Source organism: Gobio gobio (assembly GCF_949357685.1).
Source record: "Gobio gobio genome assembly, chromosome: 4".
Classification (NCBI taxonomy): Eukaryota; Metazoa; Chordata; class Actinopteri; order Cypriniformes; family Gobionidae; genus Gobio; species Gobio gobio.
Genome location: NC_137100.1, coordinates 31,762,536 through 31,783,335, shown reverse-complemented (window position 1 = coordinate 31,783,335; position 20,800 = coordinate 31,762,536). Strand labels below are relative to the sequence as shown.

The window sequence follows — 20,800 nt, the reverse complement described above, 5'->3', positions numbered from 1 at the left end:
AATAATAAATAAATATATATATTATTTATTACACAATAAGCGGAGGCAGATCGTTCGAAAAAAGCGTTTGCCTCCGCCGGGCCGCCTTCTGGTATAAAGGCGGCGGAACGGCGGTTTGCCTGCGGGCCGGCGGCGGTAGGAAGGCGGTAGGAAGCCGGCTGCCGCTTTTAAAAAGCGGCTGCCGCCGGCGGTGCGCCGTCAAACGTGTTTGCGATTACGCAATTCTGACGCTTCTACAGCCGCCGGATCACCGCCGGTGGTCCGCCGACTCATTGCTATCTGGGTTTGTGAGGCAAAGACTACATCAATTGCACCTCTGCCATTTAATTAAAGGTGAGTAAGCTATTGAATTGGGAAGTTGTATACAATTATTTTTAAAGACTAGTCTTCTTTTCTGAAAATGTTTCTTTTTTCCTACTTCATTCTAATGCAGAGGAAGGAGTGGATGAAAGGTTTACGCTGCTTGATGACAGTGGTTCTTGACTCTAGTCCTGGAGGATCCCCAATAGTACACAATTTGGACGTCTCCCTTATCTGACACACATTTCCGGTTTTGGAGTCTCTCTACTAACAAGCTGGTAAGTTGAATAAGATTAGATAGGCCAAATGTGCAGTGCTGGGGCTACTACAGAACCAGGCTGTTTGGGAAACAACCTGTTTATTACTTATGTATTTTTGTTTGTTTATTTTTTCAGCTGTCTTCCCTCTTTTTCATACGGTATGTTTTCATTTCAATAGAGTATGAGTTGTCTGATGACTGACTGATTTAATGGCAAAAGAACTTAAGAAGCCCTCACTGCCAAGTCGAGGAGTTCATTGAGACGTACAACACCTCAACAATCTGTGCATGGATCTGATCATCTGGAACAAAAACTATTGAAGATATGAGTAGAGAACATCCCAGACTTCACGATTATCCTGGAATGGTGAGTTTAATGATGTTCATTATAAGGAAGGCCTGTCTTATTTTGGAAAAATTGTTTTGGTTGCGTCTAAGTGATTATGAAATTAGGTCCATACATGTGGTATAGGTGAAAACTTTTTTTTCTTTTTCAGTAAACTCTTTCAAAAGGTGATCATGGAGAAATTCCCTTTAAAACCCTTCCTGCCACCATCGCCATACCTCACAAGTGGAAACAATGGTGTGTCCAACATATGCTGAAATGAAGAGAAGCTTAAATGACATATCAAATTAGCTTTGATAAAGTGCACCGCTCTGTGGCTCATATGCATCCATTTATTCTGTCCTTTAGTGATTCTGCTTGTGGGTTAGTTCACCCAAATAATTATCCCATAATTTACTCACTCTCAAGTCATCCTAGGTGTATATGACTGATTTTCTTTCAGACGAACACAATCTGAGTAATATTAAAAAAATGTTCTGGCTCTTTCAAGGGGGGGGGGGGGGGGGGTTAATATTTTTTAATAGAAAAATATCTATATTTAAAAATTTGTAGACTAAAATAACTAACTTCCGGCAGACAGCCTTTCGTATTCAACTTACAAAGAAAGTGTAACGCCTCTCGCAGTTCAAAACGCTTGTTCTACGCCCAAAGTCATCGTCACGCCTGTTACGTTTTTTTCGGAAGTTGAATACGGAAGGCGGTCCACTGGAAGCTAGACATTTTACTTTATAACGTGTTAAATATAATATATTTGTCTTACACAAACATATTGATTCACTTCATTGGGTTCTTATTAACCCCGGGAGCCGTGTGGATCACTTTTATAATGGATGGATGCACTTTTTTGCATTCACATTTTGTCATTCACTGCCATTATAAAGCTTGGAAGAGCCAGGACATTTTTTAATATAACTGATTGTGTTCGTCTGAAGAATGCCATATACACCTAGGATGACTTAAGGGTGAGTAAACCATAGTTCACCCAAAAATGAAAATGACCCTATCCCATTAATTACCCTCATGTCGTTCCAAAACTGTAAGACTTTCGTTGTTCTTCGGAACACAAATTAAGTTCTGTGAGCTTTCTGTTCCTCCATTGACGGCCTATGCAACTACCACTTTCAAGGCCCAGAACAGACATCATTAAAGTAATCCATGTGACTCAAGTGGTTTAGCCTCAATTTTATGAAGTGACACGAGTGCTTTGTGCAACAACAAAAAAACATCACAAAACATCTGCTCTCTCATCAACACAAAACACATGCGTCAAGGTGCTCTCGTGAACATGCATTGAGATTAATATTTTGTAAATAAAGTGGTAAATTATGGTTAAGGGATAGAATATACTCACGTCACTTCATAAAATTGAGGTTGAACTACTGGAGTTAAATGGATTACTTTAATGTCTTTACTGCCTTTCTGTGTTCCGAAGATGAACAGAAGTCTTACGGGTTTGAAAAAGCATGAGGGTGAGTAAATTATGACAGAATTTTTATTTTTGTGTAAACTATCTTTTTAACAGCAGGTGTAATGACTAATTATAGTGACATTTTTTTAATTCAGTACAGCACTACTTCATTGTAACTTTTATGTAATGTAACACTGCTGATGTTGTCACTGCATGCCAACTGAACTTTATTTATTCTTTTAAGGTTGGAACTAACGTGGTGCATTAGCTGAACAGTGAGACAAGCCAGGATCCACAGAACAATTCTTGGGGACAAAGAGAACTCGCAGGTTTTTTCATTTTCAGTGTGGAGGCAGTTGAACAGAAGACCTTATTTCAAGCACTGGATGTATGTTTCAGATTTCTTTATACATCTATGACAAACTATCCAAAGACCTCTGCCCCCATTTGGGAGTTTTTGCAGCATGCAAACTTGAATATATCCAGAGGAGTTCCTTCAACACATTGCTGCCTCATTAAGAACTTTGATCATCATCATTTGTATTTGTTTTGCTACTTAAGGTATGTTTACAACACATCAATGCAGTGTACAGTGCATTTTTTTAATAAAGTAGTTTATTTCTGGAAGGATTTAATATTATGAATTTGTGTATTCTGTTGTATAGGTTTTGAATGTAATATTTCTGTACACTTTTGTGTAGTTTTAAATGTAGTATTAATTTTTGTGTTGTATGGACACATTTTATGTATGTTTACTCTATGTACATTTGTGTGTATGTTTCAAATATATGTTTTGATTTGAATGTGTACTGTTTGTACATTTTTTTTAAATAGGTTTTGAATGTATTTGTGCTGTGTATTTTGAATTTAATATGTACACATTTATGTATATTTACATTAAATGCTAGACTCCCCAATATTTAGTTTGACATTTAAAATGTATATTTTAAAATGTATGTATTGTTTCTTACAAATAAACAATCTGTATTTGAAAATGTGTATTTTATTTATTAAAATAATGACATGAATAAAAATAAAAAGTTAACTCAACTGTTGGGTTACTTTTAACCCAACTGTTTTTTAACCCAATGCATTGGGTTAAAATAACCCACAGTTGGGAAGGTGCTATACCAACCCACAGTTGGGTTACTTGTTGGGTTATTTTTAACCCAACATTTTTAAGTGAGTACACTTGATCAAAGGTATAATGATCAAACCATCATATACTTGTTTGAAGGCAAGTGAATTTGATCATGGTTTGAGCTAAACTCTGCAGGACAGTGGCCCTCCAGGGCTGGACTTGAGGAACCCTGGTTTAGATATATTGATTACCTCAAGCAGTCTATTAATTTGATCAAGTATTGGTTTGTTTAAATGGTTTAGATACATCGGTTTGCTCAAGTATATGTTTTTTTTTTTTTAAGTACATATTGTTTTTTCTAGTTTGCTTTCTTCAAGCATGCAGTGGTTTATATACATTGGTTTGTTAATTTATACATCGGTACGTCGAAATACATAATATGAGTTCAAAAAAAATATGTACTGGTAAAGATGCATTGGTTTGGAGTTGATGGGGTTATGTCACCCACTATTGTTTTCTAGATGTCAAATTATTATTTTAAAACAATGTTAAAAAAAGGAGTAGGCCTACATGTAAAAGACACAATCTATAAAGTGCACATAATAAGCTAATATAAATAAATGAATATACACTCCTTGAAATAATCAATCATGCAAATAGTATTTCCTACAGTGATTTCTTTATTACTCATCTAAAATTTGTGGGCATACTTCATAGACTGAGCTAATTGTACGTAGCAATAAATTAACAACACACTCACAGACATAAGAATTAGTGGTTTAATAAAAGCATTTTTGATCAGGCCTGTTGAATTTTTTATTATATTTAAAATATCTGTATATTGGGACAGCTTATGTAAAGATATGTACACAGTGCTGGTTTTACAATTATGCGACAAATACGGTGGCAAATGTTCGAGGGTCCAAAGTGGAGCAGTGTTGGAGAATGTTGATATTAATGTCAGAAGCCTTGTTTGGAAAAAAAGATACTCACAATGGGGTTTTACAGTCCTTCTGTTACTGTTAAAATTAAGAAAGAGACTAAAACTGACTTTAAAGAATGGCTGTTTTTAATATTTAGGCCTAATCCTTTAGATCTAAACAAATAGTGAACAAACCCATTGATCAAACTGATGTAGCCTACCTAAACCATTACTTGAACAAACCCCATATATAGGCCTATAAGAAACCATTGCATACTTTAGGAAACGAATGTAGCCTATACTTGAACAAACCATTGTATAAAGGGACAAAACCCAGTGTAGCCTACTTGATCAAAGCGATGTATCTAACACACACACACACACACACACACACACACAGGCTATGTGTGTGTGGTTATAGTGTGCATTAACCGTCATTATAACCGTCACTTTGTATCTTGTTCTACGTGAAATACACTCTAGAATCGCTGTAGACAAAGAAACATTTGAGTTTTTTCCGTATGTAAAATGGCCCGGGTGACACTTCGCAAGGTAGGTCAACTGCTGAACCGCGGTCGCCTGAATGCCTGTTCTGTTCAGAATTAAAGCAATCCACGTGAGCACACAATCACACGATTAGACCAGCGGTTTAGCGACTGTGTTATGGTTGAAGTTGCTCCTTACTTGCAATTGAACACGTGTAAATCTGGAGCGCTCCACACCTCAAAACGCACCGCGCCGCAATGGCAACCTCCGGTGTGTTTCACAAGACCATCACACTCCCTGGAAACAACAGATCATTTACATCAAAAGGCGATCTGTGCCTTTTGGCTCATGTGTTTACCAATGTATGTAATCAACTGACTTGCCACGATTTTAAGGGATTGTTTTTTTATGGGGGTGGGCAGCAAGATAAACACCCGTGTGTCAACCCGGATTTTATGTGTCAACGTGTCCTTTTTCGATCACAGTTTTGGTCCACAGCACCGTGAATGTCTGCATTACGCAGCGAAAGTAAGGTTACATAACCTACCTTTCATCTTTAGTTACGCTCGCCATTCGTGTAGCACCTCTAACTTTATAAATGGTAAAGGTGTTGTTTGTCGTCTACAACCGGTTTAAACGGTTAAGTCATGCTCTCATGTAGAACATTCTACATTCTGTTGATAACCATCACCCCTGTTTGCAAAACAGACTGTTGACTGGCTCGGTCACATGCTTCAGCCAGCTCATTTTGCCCTGGGCGTCATCTGGTTCCACCCGTTCAGCTGTTGCAAGAGCCCAAAGTCCAGGATAATATCAAAAGAGCAGAAAGAAAAACTTGTTTTCTTCGAAATGGACTGAATTGTAGTGTATGCATAACGAGTAATGTATATAATACAAATATATCCTATGTCACATGACAGTTTTATGGGGGACACATTAAACAAAGTACAACTTGTTTTTATTGAATTCCAATTCCATTTGCGTTTTGACACAGTAAAATGTTTTATATAAACTTATAATTTTATATAAACTATATATTTATAAACAATCAACATATATAGCTTAAATATTATCATAACAGCTTATTTCTTAACATCCTGCATTTATAATGTCTGTTGTTGATGATGCAGATTAAGTTACAGTATGTTAAATATTTCAAGTGATACACACACACACACACACACACACACACACACACACACACACACACACACACACACTCTTCAAGGTACATGTGATCTTGAACTTTCTGTACAAAAATTCTTTCGAGTTCAGTCTGGTGATGTGGCAGCTCACGTGATGTGTATCTGGGTCGGGCAATAAAAAACAGGAAATTTCTAGTGAATTTCAAAACATTTATGCTATGTATTTCCCGTAGGCCTAATTGTAATTAAAAACAATTTCCTTGTAAGTTGTTCAATATAAATATATATCTTTGCTGTTAACAACTGAAAGCAAAAGCACTACAAATTACATTTTCACTTTAAGAGAGCAGTGGTCTAAAAGAAGAACCTTTCATTTATAACATGAACATAAATGATGAATAGCCCATGATATTATTAGAGCACTTTTAAATGCCAAGTCTCGTTGGGTTAACATAGAGACCCAACAGCAGACAAGGCCATATTTATAAGCCTAAAAAGATACTGATGATTATGCCATATTAAGGATAACTATCTTGTCCTGGTTGCCCTTTAAAACCCTCAGACAGTGATTATTTGACCACATACTTATTGTTAATTTCAGTAGGTACTAGCCTATATGATCATGAGTGAATTAAGTTTAAAAGTAACACCTCCCCCGCAACTCAGTTTTCAAGAAAACTGGCTCAGTTGGGTGATCTAGATAATCTTTTATCAGCTGTTCAAGGAAAAATGAACTGGGACTTGATTCCACAATGACACCATTCAAGTGAATGGTGTCCAGATAAACAAGGCTCAAAGAGCAGTTTCACAATACCTCCTGTTTTTGAAGAGCAAGCCAATTAATGTTTACCTATCTTGGGTAACTATTTTATGGTACTATTTATTTTAATAGTGCCCACCAACAGCGCTGTAAGTGCTAATAAAAAAAGAAACTAGCTGATTACTGACGTTAACAAGAAAACAGAAAGCTTGGAGCTGGTTCATCTCGTTTTTAGTTTTGTTCATGGCTGCTTGTGTTTGTTTTACCATGGCAACAGAAAGTTTCTTGTCCACCACAAAGTGTACAGTAGCCTATAGAAGACAGAATCAATCCCTGACAATTATTATAACTTTAGCATTACACCTTTCTTTAATAACAGATTAGTAAGGTAAAACTTTGACAAAATCCTATGTATTCATTTATTTTTTGGCCATTGAGATCCAGCATTGAAGCAATGGTGAACAGTTGTGTTACTGTCTGTCTTACGAAGAGAAAATGACCTACATTGCTGCAACAGATACTGTGGGCAGTCTGTGGTCAACATGTTTCAAATCAATGCCATCTGTGTCACAAGTTGTGTTCTATATTAAGTGCACTGGTTAACACGACTCTGTATAAAGCCTAGGCTAAAACACGAATAATGTACTTCATGGAAACAGTTTTTTTTAAAGAAACCATGTTTTTGAGCTAACAGCCTGTCATTTCTGTGTTATGGGTTTTTAAAAAGCTGGTCCCAGGTTGTAGTTTTTGACACAATTATTATCAAGACTGGTTTAAGAACATCAAGTACTCCAGGAAGTTCTATTTTTTTCTATCACTGTATGACAGATCTGTTCTTCTTTGCCTGGCCCAAATTCCAATAGTCTGCTTCACCAATAGCAAAGAGAACAAACAACCCAACCAGCCAATCGCTGCCTCAAGAGTGTCCCACCAGAACAGCCCATTCTCGCATATTCTAGAGACTTCTTTCTGTGATACTGTATGATAATATTTATACATTTAAAATATGGATACAAAACATGCCATTTCTATTTTTAAAAAAACATTGTCAGAAATATTTAGTTTAAAGCATATTTAAACGTTTTAACAAATAAAGGTTTTGACTGCGGAAGGATCTGGTCATGTGACGTAGCGTAAACGTCACGCCCCTGGGTTTGTATAAATATAGTATCATTCGCATTCGGAAGCATTTTTCTAAGGAGAAGAGGACGTACATATTTGAAGAAACTGTGTCACAGTCAGCAAGCTTTTTAAAAGGTAAGAATAAACATGTAGTTAGTTTCATAAAATGTTTGAAGATTTTAATTATACGTTCTTAATGTTTCGTTATTCTTGTGGGTATTGTGTTGATTATCGGCGGTTGTTTTTTGGATGTCTAAACGTATTACAATGACCTGCATTGTATTATTCATAATTCGCTCGTCTAAGTGATGATCGTTACATCTTACGTTAGCGAAATTTATTTATTTTTATTCTGAATTGTAAAGCTATTGTATTTTGCTTTCTATTTGGTTAATTTAGTCAGATGTGTTTTTGCTGAATCATAGTAGTCTGTGAACAAAGAACCCGGATGTTACTGTACAGCCGCCATGTTAGTGAAGATGATGCGTGTTGCGCAGTATAGTTCTTAAACAAAACATAATATCTAACGTTAGTAGTTTTGCCCTCGTGCTAGTTTATTTATTCACGTTTTAAACATTCGATAAATGCTTAATATAACTATTGTCTAAGACAATTTCTCACGTACAGTATTTTGCACTTAATGTTCTTTCAGGAAAATGTTTTCACAGATATCGTAATGCTATAAAATGCTTGCTTTCCTTTTTTTGTTTTTGGAAACAGTCCTTTGAAAGCGACATCCCACTGAAATAAAACGGTTTTGGTTAAGAATAGGCTACTGTTGTATTCCTATTTTTGTCATTACTTTTAATTTGACTAATATTTAAGTGAGGAAAAATATAAATATGAAGGCTATGTGTTATCAGAATTATCGTAAACCAGTTTCCTAGTTAGAAAATTGGACCTGAACGCCCTCTCTGTTCAATTTGAATGTGGTGAGCTCTTGTCATGATCACGACTTCAGAAGTGGGAAGTAGGACATTTCTGATGGCACGTGAATGCAGCATTAAGATGCATAAACCTCTCGTCTGTCTGACATTTCTTTTTAAATTAGCATTTTTATCAGGCTCCTATGTTTAGGATCACTTTAATTAAATTAAATGAAAGTTATTAGTCTGTTTTTGAAATGCCTTTTCAAACATGTTTCTTTATTCAATTAATTGGCATTTTACAAATTTGATTGTCTTGGTGTGTAAAACTAGCTAAGTCCATCTATGCTTTTATTTACAAAAACCTCTAAATCCACCTCTTTAGACAAGACATAGAACTGAATAAAATACAGACGTGGTGATTTTGCTGTTTACTAAGTGCTCACTGGGGACCCAAGTTTGACTGGGACCTGCAGTTGTTTCCTGATCCCACCTTATATCACTCCTGTCACGCTTAACTGTCCTTTCTGAATAAAGGTCGAAGGCTTAAAACAGTCAAAATTCACACCATAATGACAATGACACAAAAGGACAGCACACTTCATTGGATAAACAAACGGAAGACAAACAAAACAAATTGATACAATAACTACACACTATGCACAAAAAAAATTAAAAAAATAATATAGATATACATTTAAAATGTATGATGTATCGATGAATTCATTCCATTGGTTGAAGTTGACAGAACTGCCTTCTTAATTTTCTGATTGACTAACACCGATACTTGTTAGTCCATAGGGAAATTTTATGTGGTGTTCCACCGCAATCTCTTTCTGAAGCTTTAAGCATTCATGAAGAGCTCTGCCTTTATTTTGCAGTAACTGTGTACCAATATTTTTAAATTGGTTTATGCATGGTTGCTAATCTTATATTTCTTAATTTGTTTACAGATGCAGATATTTGTGAAGACCCTTACTGGTAAGACCATCACCCTTGAGGTCGAGCCAAGTGATACAATTGAGAATGTCAAGGCAAAGATCCAGGACAAAGAGGGCATTCCCCCTGACCAGCAGAGGTTGATCTTTGCTGGCAAACAGCTAGAAGATGGACGCACACTGTCCGACTACAACATCCAGAAAGAGTCCACCTTGCATCTGGTGCTGCGTCTCAGGGGAGGCATGCAGATCTTCGTCAAGACCTTGACGGGTAAGACCATCACCCTCGAGGTCGAGCCAAGCGACACCATTGAAAACGTCAAGGCAAAGATCCAGGACAAAGAGGGCATTCCCCCTGACCAGCAGAGGTTGATCTTTGCTGGCAAACAGCTAGAAGATGGACGCACACTGTCCGACTACAACATCCAGAAAGAGTCCACCTTGCATCTGGTGCTGCGTCTCAGAGGAGGCATGCAGATCTTCGTCAAGACCTTGACGGGCAAGACCATCACCCTCGAGGTCGAGCCAAGCGACACTATTGAGAACGTCAAGGCAAAGATCCAGGACAAAGAGGGCATTCCCCCTGACCAGCAGAGGTTGATCTTTGCTGGCAAACAGCTAGAAGATGGACGCACACTGTCCGACTACAACATCCAGAAAGAGTCCACCTTGCATCTGGTGCTGCGTCTCAGGGGAGGCATGCAGATCTTCGTCAAGACCTTGACGGGTAAGACCATCACCCTCGAGGTCGAGCCAAGCGACACCATTGAAAACGTCAAGGCAAAGATCCAGGACAAAGAGGGCATTCCCCCTGACCAGCAGAGGTTGATCTTTGCTGGCAAACAGCTAGAAGATGGACGCACACTGTCCGACTACAACATCCAGAAAGAGTCCACCTTGCATCTGGTGCTGCGTCTCAGAGGAGGCATGCAGATCTTCGTCAAGACCTTGACGGGCAAGACCATCACCCTCGAGGTCGAGCCAAGCGACACTATTGAGAACGTCAAGGCAAAGATCCAGGACAAAGAGGGCATTCCCCCTGACCAGCAGAGGTTGATCTTTGCTGGCAAACAGCTAGAAGATGGACGCACACTGTCCGACTACAACATCCAGAAAGAGTCCACCTTGCATCTGGTGCTGCGTCTCAGAGGAGGCATGCAGATCTTCGTCAAGACCTTGACGGGCAAGACCATCACCCTCGAGGTCGAGCCAAGCGACACTATTGAGAACGTCAAGGCAAAGATCCAGGACAAAGAGGGCATTCCCCCTGACCAGCAGAGGTTGATCTTTGCTGGCAAACAGCTAGAAGATGGACGCACACTGTCCGACTACAACATCCAGAAAGAGTCCACCTTGCATCTGGTGCTGCGTCTCAGAGGAGGCATGCAGATCTTCGTCAAGACCTTGACGGGTAAGACCATCACCCTCGAGGTCGAGCCAAGCGACACCATTGAAAACGTCAAGGCAAAGATCCAGGACAAAGAGGGCATTCCCCCTGACCAGCAGAGGTTGATCTTTGCTGGCAAACAGCTAGAAGATGGACGCACACTGTCCGACTACAACATCCAGAAAGAGTCCACCTTGCATCTGGTGCTGCGTCTCAGGGGAGGCATGCAGATCTTCGTCAAGACCTTGACGGGCAAGACCATCACCCTCGAGGTCGAGCCAAGCGACACTATTGAGAACGTCAAGGCAAAGATCCAGGACAAAGAGGGCATTCCCCCTGACCAGCAGAGGTTGATCTTTGCTGGCAAACAGCTAGAAGATGGACGCACACTGTCCGACTACAACATCCAGAAAGAGTCCACCTTGCATCTGGTGCTGCGTCTCAGGGGAGGCATGCAGATCTTCGTCAAGACCTTGACGGGCAAGACCATCACCCTCGAGGTCGAGCCAAGCGACACTATTGAGAACGTCAAGGCAAAGATCCAGGACAAAGAGGGCATTCCCCCTGACCAGCAGAGGTTGATCTTTGCTGGCAAACAGCTAGAAGATGGACGCACACTGTCCGACTACAACATCCAGAAAGAGTCCACCTTGCATCTGGTGCTGCGTCTCAGGGGAGGCATGCAGATCTTCGTCAAGACCTTGACGGGTAAGACCATCACCCTCGAGGTCGAGCCAAGCGACACTATTGAGAACGTCAAGGCAAAGATCCAGGACAAAGAGGGCATTCCCCCTGACCAGCAGAGGTTGATCTTTGCTGGCAAACAGCTAGAAGATGGACGCACACTGTCCGACTACAACATCCAGAAAGAGTCCACCTTGCATCTGGTGCTGCGTCTCAGGGGAGGCATGCAGATCTTCGTCAAGACCTTGACGGGCAAGACCATCACCCTCGAGGTCGAGCCAAGCGACACTATTGAGAACGTCAAGGCAAAGATCCAGGACAAAGAGGGCATTCCCCCTGACCAGCAGAGGTTGATCTTTGCTGGCAAACAGCTAGAAGATGGACGCACACTGTCCGACTACAACATCCAGAAAGAGTCCACCTTGCATCTGGTGCTGCGTCTCAGAGGAGGCATGCAGATCTTCGTCAAGACCTTGACGGGCAAGACCATCACCCTCGAGGTCGAGCCAAGCGACACTATTGAGAACGTCAAGGCAAAGATCCAGGACAAAGAGGGCATTCCCCCTGACCAGCAGAGGTTGATCTTTGCTGGCAAACAGCTAGAAGATGGACGCACACTGTCCGACTACAACATCCAGAAAGAGTCCACCTTGCATCTGGTGCTGCGTCTCAGGGGAGGCATGCAGATCTTCGTCAAGACCTTGACGGGCAAGACCATCACCCTCGAGGTCGAGCCAAGCGACACTATTGAGAACGTCAAGGCAAAGATCCAGGACAAAGAGGGCATTCCCCCTGACCAGCAGAGGTTGATCTTTGCTGGCAAACAGCTAGAAGATGGACGCACACTGTCCGACTACAACATCCAGAAAGAGTCCACCTTGCATCTGGTGCTGCGTCTCAGAGGAGGTTCAGATATTCAAACTGATGGTCTCATGGACATTTAAATATTTCAGTATACCCATGCACTCACCACTTTTTCTCCTCTCTTTTCCCCATACTTTAACTGAATCATTACATTTTATTAATGGTTTTTCCACCTGTTCTTTTTTTTTTTTTTATCTTCAAAATGACAATAAAAGCATTGAAATGTAAGGTTGTGGATTGTTTCCTTGTGTTTGTGCATGACTGGTAATGCAAGATCTGGTGAAAGTTAAATTAGTGAAATGGGACTTTTCAATAAAATAAAATGCTCCGGATAATGCAGAAGCAATTAGTACTTTCACAATTAGATAGTCCTAGAGCTGAGCAATAGCCTTTTTTTTTTTAGATAATGGGTAGAAGTTTGGGAATTTATTTAATTTAAAAGCTGTATGGCAGGTACCGAATTTGGTTCTACTACATATTTAGATGGTGACAATCTAGTTTAGTGACCCCTTTGGTGGTCCTTTTCTAACAACTGCTGCTAAATTTAAAAAAATGGTAAGCTGGTGCCACCAAGTGTCTGTTCAAATAAACCAGCTGCAATACTAACATAACTTTGAAACAAACCTCTGCCATAAATGCATTTGTTGTTGACTATAATATATAACTAAATATAGTTACAATGTAACTAACAGAAAACATTTTATGGAAACAGGGTCCTGGAAGACCTCGATCAATTCATTTTTAATTGGGCTTTCCAGGTATGAACATTTAAAAAAAGTCTTGAGTCATGGAAATAACTTCTGTTTTTCTTCCCATAGCCTTATATAATCAGATAGATGGTGTTTTGTGTAGAGTAGCCTAAAATGCTTGGCCAGCTTGAAGCAAAACTATTTTTTTTAGTGTTTCATTTGAGACATTTACACTAAATCGTTACTCTATTCCAAATTGATATTTCACATATGGAAATCGCAGTAGGCCCATCTATAAAACGCTTTCTAAAAATAAATCCTTGCTTATATAGTAAAGGTCATGTAAATTAAGTAGGCTCGTCAAAACAAGTACGTGGCATCCTTGAACAAGACTACGAGAGCTGATATAGCTATGAAAATGTTATAGCATTACAAGGTTTAATTCCATAACATAGTGGCTTAATGAGGTATTATGCATTTATTCACTGCATTTATTAATCTGTACATTTTTTGTTCATTATTATTTCATTTGATACATTCATATTCCTTAATGAGCTAATCTAATGTTAATTTGTACAACTTAAAATGTTTAAATGTAATAGGTAGATGTAAATGTATAGGCTATAAAATGAATGAAGAAATAAACTAAATTAATATGCTGTACATGTATTTATTGCACGATAACCTACCTGCATTAACTAATGTTAACAAATTGGACCACCATTAAAACTATCCGCTGAGTAAGCTATCAGAAAGCTCCTTTGAGACGTTTTGTTTTGTCCTTAAAAACAGCGTAACCCCTTATTTACTGCTAGCATCCGTTAAATCGATGATAGGAATGTTGACAAAATAAAGAAATATTCCCTGAACAAAAGGAGAAAACCGGAATCAAAAGGTTTTGAGAAAATATTTAGGGGGGAGAACTGGCTGCACCGCCGTCATCGCAGAGAGCAGTTGACAGCTGCTTCGAGGCCGTCAATGACAGAGGAACATGGCTCAGACCTGGGGGAATTTTTTCTTCTCTCTACTTGATTACAAGACGGAGAAATTTGTCATCGCTAAAAACAAAAAGGTCGGAGTTCTGTTCAGACTCTTTCAGCTGGCGGTGATTGGATATCTGATCGGGTAGGTGTCTTGTGATTCTCTACAGTATATCCAGACGTTGAGGTGAACAAGCGGGCTGCTCTGTCGGTTTTTAGAAGATTTAATCTTCAAAAGTACATGTTTTAAAAGGTCGTTAAGTGTTTGTTTATACTCACGATGGTTACTCTATATGAATTTCATCAAACCGAATGTAAGCCGACAGTTAAGCACCATGTTTTGGATGTTATTTATATCAAGGGAAAGACTGAAACCATTGCAGTGTCTCTGCACTGTTTGACCTGATGGTGCTTGTTTTGTATAAGTTTAGCATGATGTGAAAAAGACTTCTGTTTTGATTTAGATTGGTAATCGCCATTTTAGTCCATGGCTTTATTAGAAACAGACTTCTTCACCTCTGCTTCCCAATTCGTTCACATGGTTTTTGGACTTCATAGTTCATACAACCATGGAATTGCCGCAAAAGGTGCTGAATGTAAGATGATCTGGATCACATGTGCTGTGGCCATATGCTACACACAAAAGCACCAGCCCTCTGAACGCCATTAAAGCTACAGCTAAGGCTAAAGCTGCTTTATTCTTGTCCTTTACAATAATATACCTATTCAACTTAAATGAATGTTTATAATGTCCTTCATTGTGTGTTAGCCATACATGTAAGTTATATCATTACTTTCTGTATTACACTTATATTTTCAATGTAAAGTGTTGTTTTTCCTCACTGTTGTTTATTTTCTTTTGTTGGTGTGTCCTCTTAAAGGTGGGTTTTTATTTGGAAGAAAGGTTATCAGGAGACTGAGGAAGCCATTCAGAGTTCTGTGATCACCAAAATAAAGGGTATAGATTTCACGAACAGCTCTCAGTTTGGTCTGCAGCTATGGGGTGCAGAGGACTATGTCATCCCTCCACAAGTAAATACAATTCTTTCCTACTTCTTTCTTTGCTTTAAAATATATGCATAGTATTTGTAAACCACATGTATTCTGTTAATAGACTTTCTCAAAAACGATCTCCATTTAATATGTTAGATTATGGAGATAACTATTGATAATGGCATGACATGCACATCTTTTGCTGAGAACTTAAACAATAAACATTTATTTTGTTTATTGTGTTACATACTGGAATATCTATTTTCATATACATGTCCTCTAAATGAATAGCTGTTTTTTGGTCATCATTTTGTTTAAATGTATACAGAACAGTATTACAGCTGAGAGACTGATAGAGAGGTATTTATGTAGAGTCTTTATTATTTATTCATTTGTAATTTTCACCATTTATATTTTAGATAAGAATTAATTGAACCAAAGCCTTTTATTCCCATGCAGTCCCCTAATGCTTTTTAAGAAAGGTGTTATCCCCTCATAGTGTTCATTAATGGCATTGAAGCTTTGAACACAAAATATGCTGTGTATGCCCTTTATTTAGGAAGTCAAGTTTTTATTTGAAACTATTTGGCTTGTAAATTCATTCCCTTCCCTCTTGAAGTGAGAGTATCACTTTCCATTAATTTGCTGTTGAAAATGTATTTTGTAAGAATATGTAATCAATTCTTTTTAACAGGGGGACAGGGTCTTCTTTATTGTGACAAATTACCTAGTGACACCAAACCAAAGACTGGGTTTCTGCCCTGAGGTAAGAGACAGGTTATTTGTATTCTCAATTTAAACGATCTCCCAATTAGAGAGCTATATTCATATAGAAGTTTTCGATCTCTGTACATTTTAAAACCGCTGCTTTTGCTGTATGTTCACTTTATTCTACTTATTTCAGAGTCCTAAAGTTCCAGATGGTTTTTGTACTAATGACAATGAATGTGTGGAAGGGGAAACTGTTATAGCAGGCCATGGTAAGCACAAGACCTGCATGCACACCTGACTTTATATAAAAGGAGAACCTTTGTGAAAGTTTAAGATTCTTGTTCGGAAAAAAAAGATGTTACATTGTTTTATACTACGACCCACTGGCATGTTTAAATTCCTGAGCCTTAAAGGGACTACATTTTACTGTTGTTTATTCAGGAGTGAAGACAGGCCGCTGCCAAAACGACACAGGAACCTGTGAGATTCATGGCTGGTGCCCTGTTGAGCATGGCCATGCACCAACGTAAGAGAACAGTACCATTTGCAATATTATTCCCTATTCATGCCTTTATGAAACTATAAATAAAAAACATATTAGTTTTGTGCCTGTAATGTGCCAAATGTTGCAACAGGAAGCCCATGCTGTCAAAGGCAGAAAACTTCACAGTCTATTTAAAGAACTTCATCAAGTTTCCAAAATTTGCCTTCTCCAAGTAAGTGAAGTCTAGAGGCATCATGTTAGTGTTTATTTTTATATTAAAGCCTATAGAATAAATGTTCTCACTTTTCTGAAACGAAATAAGTATGCTCAGACAGATATGCCACTCATTGCAAATGAATTTAGCGCGACCTAACAAGTGATTGGAACTGCATGCATTCATTGTTTATGCCCATGTGTGCATGCCACAGATGCTTTTGACAAAACGGAACTAACCTGCAATAGTCTTTTTAAAGCTTTTCAACTAGGTTTTCTAGGGATTACTCTTTTACATGTTATTTCCTTTGCAAAGCACCATCAGAGTTTTAGGTGGAGCAACAATAACACTGCTGCTAAAGTCATCAAATCTCATCAAATCTGTAGATCATATTCTACAGATTCTACAATTCTAGCTTGTACATTATGGACACCAGCTGTGTAACATGAACCTAGTATCATAACCTTTTTTCCCCCCACTTGTTTGGACGCTTTTCATGCTGTAGTTGAACAGGATGTTCTGTTGTCATTTCAAACTCCTGCTGAATAAGAAAGTTCAAAGTTCAGTCATGAGGGTAGGATCATTTCTGTGGCTCAAAAGCAGAGTGTCATCTGGCAAGCTGTTATTTAAAGAGCCCATACAATCCTGAACACATAATCTAAACTGAGCACTACCATATTGCAATTCCACCTTTTTTATTTAGTTTAGTTTTTTACCAGAAATAGACTGAGTCATAACAAAGCCACGTACTAAAAAAAAAAAAAGCTTTATAAAAAGTTTGTAGCGGTGTGAAAGAGCAGACCTGCTTGTTATGTTTGGACACTGATGGTACAACACAAGCTGCTCAGAATATCTGACGCTTACTTATCTCTATTTATACCAGCACAGCGTGGGGTGCATACACTGAGACCTGCTGTTTTAATATCCTGGGCTCATTTCAGTGACAGGCTGCAGTTGTTCATCTGTCCTTATACATGATCTCATGATGTTGTATGATCTCCACAATCGCCCACTTTTGCTTTTCTCACTTGAAGATCGAACGTCCTGTCTACCGCCAACAGCACATATCTCAAGACATGTAGATATGACAAGGAACATCATCCCTATTGTCCCATTTTTGTTGTGGGAGATGCAATAAGCTGGACTGGATACAATTTCCAGGACTTGGCAACAAAGGCAAGTGCTTTAAACGACATGACAAGTTAAAACAAGCAAGTCTTCACCATTGTAAACACACTGGTAGTTGATGTTCAAGAAGCAGCTCAGTATATAAGCAAAGAGAGATCATATCCTAACAATGATTTGGGAATTTTTGTAAAAGCTACTCATGTAAATAATGTCAAACGGTTGCACCCCAAAATGTATTTGGACACTTAAGCCACACTTAAATCTTAAAAGTCCCAGACTAAAATGCATGTTTGAGCTGTTTTAACTGAAAGCAACTTGGACTGACATATCTTAAAAGATAAATCGGTGCCATGTTTTTTTTCTAAGGCACGTTTATAAAAGCTACTTAAATGTCCTAATTGAATATAATTCAAATATGACAAATATCAAGCACCTTTGATAGTATTAGAAGCATCATTTATAAACAGTTTGCACTGTATGCCATCATTTCCAAGCAAAAGTGGCACTTTATGTATTAAGCATATTCAATGTTTATATGCAACATAAATAAATGAATAAAATAAACACTTTAACTGGAACAGTTAACTCCCCAAACTGCAAAAGAATACCGGTATGTTGCAGCATATTTGGCACAACATTTAAATAAGATGAAAATGTTATGTTTTCTTTTCTTTCATATATACACACACACAGGGTGCTTCAATTGCAGTAGGAATTGAGTGGAATTGTGATTTGGATAAAGATGAATCTCAGTGTAACCCTGAATATAGCTTCAAACGCTTGGACAATTCACAGCACTCAGTCACCTCTGGTTACAACTTCAGGTATTGCTCTGATTTATTGATTTTCGCTCATATAACAAGGTTCTACAGGTGATTTCGGCCATTTTGCTAACCACACACCTAAAAATGTCAGCAAACCGGACCATACAAAATGATTAATTCACAGAGAGCATTTCTGCAGAGTGGCTAGTTTTGTATAGTCCTAGTTTTCACCACCTTTTCTTTCAAAGCATTTTGTTTTGAAACTGTATCATTACACTGGCATGACATGTTTCTCTCATTTTCAAGATTTGCTCGATACTACAGTGATGCAGCAGGTCAAACCTATCGGAATCTATTTAAAGTGTATGGCATTCGCTTTGATATATTAGTGAATGGAAAGGTAAGAGATAATCAACATGATTACAGAGATTCCTGTCATTGAGGTCATGGTGAAATAGTAAAAATATGATGTTTACTTTGTCAGCTTATTTGTTTTCTAGGCTGGGAAATTCAGTATCATTCCTACAGTGATTAATATTGGCTCTGGACTTGCTTTAATGGGTGCTGTGAGTATATAAGTTACTTCCCGACAGTGTCACTAATGGTTGAGATGTTTCTCAGACTCGTGTGTGATCGGTGCTCATCTCATTCCACAGGGGGTTTTTGCTTGTGACATGATTCTGCTCTACATGATGAACAAAAGCTCCTTCTACAGAGAGACAAAATTCGAGGCTATCTCAAAGTAAGATTATACCTGTGATTTCATATGATGTACTCTTGTTGTCTTGTGTGTTTTTAAACAGTTTAACTGCATGGTTTCCATTCATACTATTTACACCTCTAGAAAACAATCGGGAAAGCACCGAGAGAGAAAGCATGCAAGACACCACGGTCATCATCGACAAGATGGGCGACACAAGAGAGAGGAGAAACAGGCAACAGAGATGCAGCCATTGACATCAGTGTCATCTCAGCCTAATAGCAACCCAGAGAAACCGATCCAGCCCACAGTCTCAGCACTCAAAACCCACAGTCCCGAGAGAAAGCCACAGGGTACAGTGACATTCAGGACTCAGCATGCTACAGAAAAACAGACCATTTCTCCTGTTTCAACTTTGAGAACACCACGCAACCAGTAGAGGATTTTTCCGATGCTGAATCCCATTGGATTAACTGTGGATGTATGAAGGGAGTTGCTATAGCGGGTCTATGCTCAGTCATACCAAAGATGAATAGTGCCAGTGTTGTTTATGCTCTCCTAAACAGTACCAAATTTGGGTTCTTTGGACAGAACAGAGTTGGTCACACTTACATGTCCTGTTAAAGTAAAAAGAGAAAAAGACTAGTAGGAAAACAGTTACAAATTGAAAGTAAAAATGTATAGACATTTTAAGAAAGACTCTCAACAGGGAAATTATTTCTATGTAATTGAATGGCTGAGCTCCAGAAAATCAGCAATGAGGGGGCTTTGACAGTTACAGATTTGAAAAACAAAAAGGCTGGAATAAAGAACCCTAAACTCTAAGAACCATTACAGCATATAAAGGGTTTTTTAGGACAATATGGTTCTAAATGGAACTGTTACTATGTGTGGAGATCCTTGAGAACAATCTTTTTTAGAGTGTAGTGTTTTAAATGCCAATGGATGTTTTTGCTACAAAGGATTTATAATAAACTAAATTATTTATTGTAAATCTGATCTGACACCAAAAAATGTCAAACCAAGGTTGAATAAATGTTCGAATATTTGAAGAACAATGCTTAGGTCACTGGGTTGCTTTCATCTCGAGTAAATGTGTAAACAGTCCAATCTTAAAAATGTATAATTAAAAAAAAAGGATCTACACTACATTTATAGTTACAGAAGATTCTATTTTTAAATAAATACTCTTCCTTTGAAGGAACCCTGAAAAAATGCATCACGGTTTTCACGAAGATAAAGCTTTTTCAACAGTGATAAGTGTTTCTTGAGCAGCAAATCAGCACATTAGAATGATTTCTGAAGGATTATGTGACACTGAAAATTCAGCTTTCCCATCACAGAAAGATTTTAAAATATATTAAAATTGTTTCATATATATATATTTTTTTTCTTTTTAAATCATTAACATTAATTTCAAAATATAATTTGATCCAAGTAAATGTAGCCTTGGTGAGCATTAGAGATTTATCAATCCCCAACTTTTGCCTTGTAGTGTGAATATCTATATTAGAATGCTTGCAATTATTTATTTAAATTGTCTATGGATTATTTACAAAACTTGTAGTT

At 38.2% G+C, this 20,800-nt stretch overlaps 3 protein-coding genes across 7 annotated transcripts in view; 2 read left to right on the top strand and 1 right to left on the bottom strand.

The window, feature by feature from the left end:
• cenpv (centromere protein V) overlaps nucleotides 1-5,586 on the bottom strand; it is a 278,526-nt gene extending 272,940 nt beyond the window's left edge. Inside the window, exons 1-2 of one of the 4 annotated variants that reach the window (XR_013816371.1) lie at nucleotides 5,350-5,542; nucleotides 5,001-5,099 (exon numbers count right to left, since the gene is read on the bottom strand). Coding sequence is in view for 2 of the 4 variants with exons in the window: in XM_079815119.1 (XP_079671245.1) it covers nucleotides 5,001-5,099; nucleotides 5,350-5,375 (125 nt within the window). In the remaining 2 variants the exon portion in view is untranslated. Of the gene's footprint in view, nucleotides 1-5,000; nucleotides 5,100-5,349 lie in introns of all 4 variants that reach the window. The other 3 variants (XM_079815119.1, XR_013816370.1, XM_079815120.1) reach the window with 3 other exon arrangements.
• Nucleotides 5,587-7,688: 2,102 nt separating this feature from the next.
• On the top strand, nucleotides 7,689-12,796 carry LOC307125134 (polyubiquitin-C). The gene is made up of 2 exons (XM_079814771.1): nucleotides 7,689-7,964; nucleotides 9,649-12,796. The coding sequence occupies exon 2, from the start codon at nucleotides 9,649-9,651 to the stop codon at nucleotides 12,646-12,648; it is 3,000 nt and encodes a 999-aa protein (XP_079670897.1). The 5' UTR covers nucleotides 7,689-7,964; the 3' UTR covers nucleotides 12,649-12,796.
• Nucleotides 12,797-13,610: 814 nt separating this feature from the next.
• On the top strand, nucleotides 13,611-20,487 carry p2rx5 (purinergic receptor P2X, ligand-gated ion channel, 5). Of its 2 annotated transcripts, none has more exons than XM_079814772.1 (12): nucleotides 13,611-14,382; nucleotides 15,119-15,269; nucleotides 15,925-15,996; nucleotides 16,135-16,210; nucleotides 16,383-16,467; nucleotides 16,577-16,657; nucleotides 17,674-17,815; nucleotides 18,461-18,591; nucleotides 18,838-18,931; nucleotides 19,032-19,097; nucleotides 19,188-19,273; nucleotides 19,376-20,487. In XM_079814772.1, the coding sequence occupies exons 1-12, from the start codon at nucleotides 14,249-14,251 to the stop codon at nucleotides 19,668-19,670; spliced, it is 1,413 nt and encodes a 470-aa protein (XP_079670898.1). In that variant the 5' UTR covers nucleotides 13,611-14,248; the 3' UTR covers nucleotides 19,671-20,487. The 2 variants fall into 2 exon arrangements, with proteins under 2 accessions (XP_079670898.1, XP_079670899.1); XM_079814773.1 differs by lacking the exon at nucleotides 13,611-14,382 and adding an exon at nucleotides 14,776-15,014 and having other exon boundaries at nucleotides 19,376-20,440.
• Nucleotides 20,488-20,800: the final 313 nt, after the last annotated feature.

Bases quoted from the DNA above. Each gene is read 5' to 3' on its own strand.
- LOC307125134 (XM_079814771.1), top strand. From the start codon at position 9,649: ATGCAGATATTTGTGAAGACCCTTACTGGTAAGACCATCACCCTTGAG.
- p2rx5 (XM_079814772.1), top strand. From the start codon at position 14,249: ATGGCTCAGACCTGGGGGAATTTTTTCTTCTCTCTACTTGATTACAAG. The intron at 16,211-16,382 runs GTAAGCACAAGA...TTGTTTATTCAG, and splicing joins AACTGTTATAGCAGGCCATG to GAGTGAAGACAGGCCGCTGC. The intron at 19,274-19,375 runs GTAAGATTATAC...TTACACCTCTAG, and splicing joins AAATTCGAGGCTATCTCAAA to AAAACAATCGGGAAAGCACC.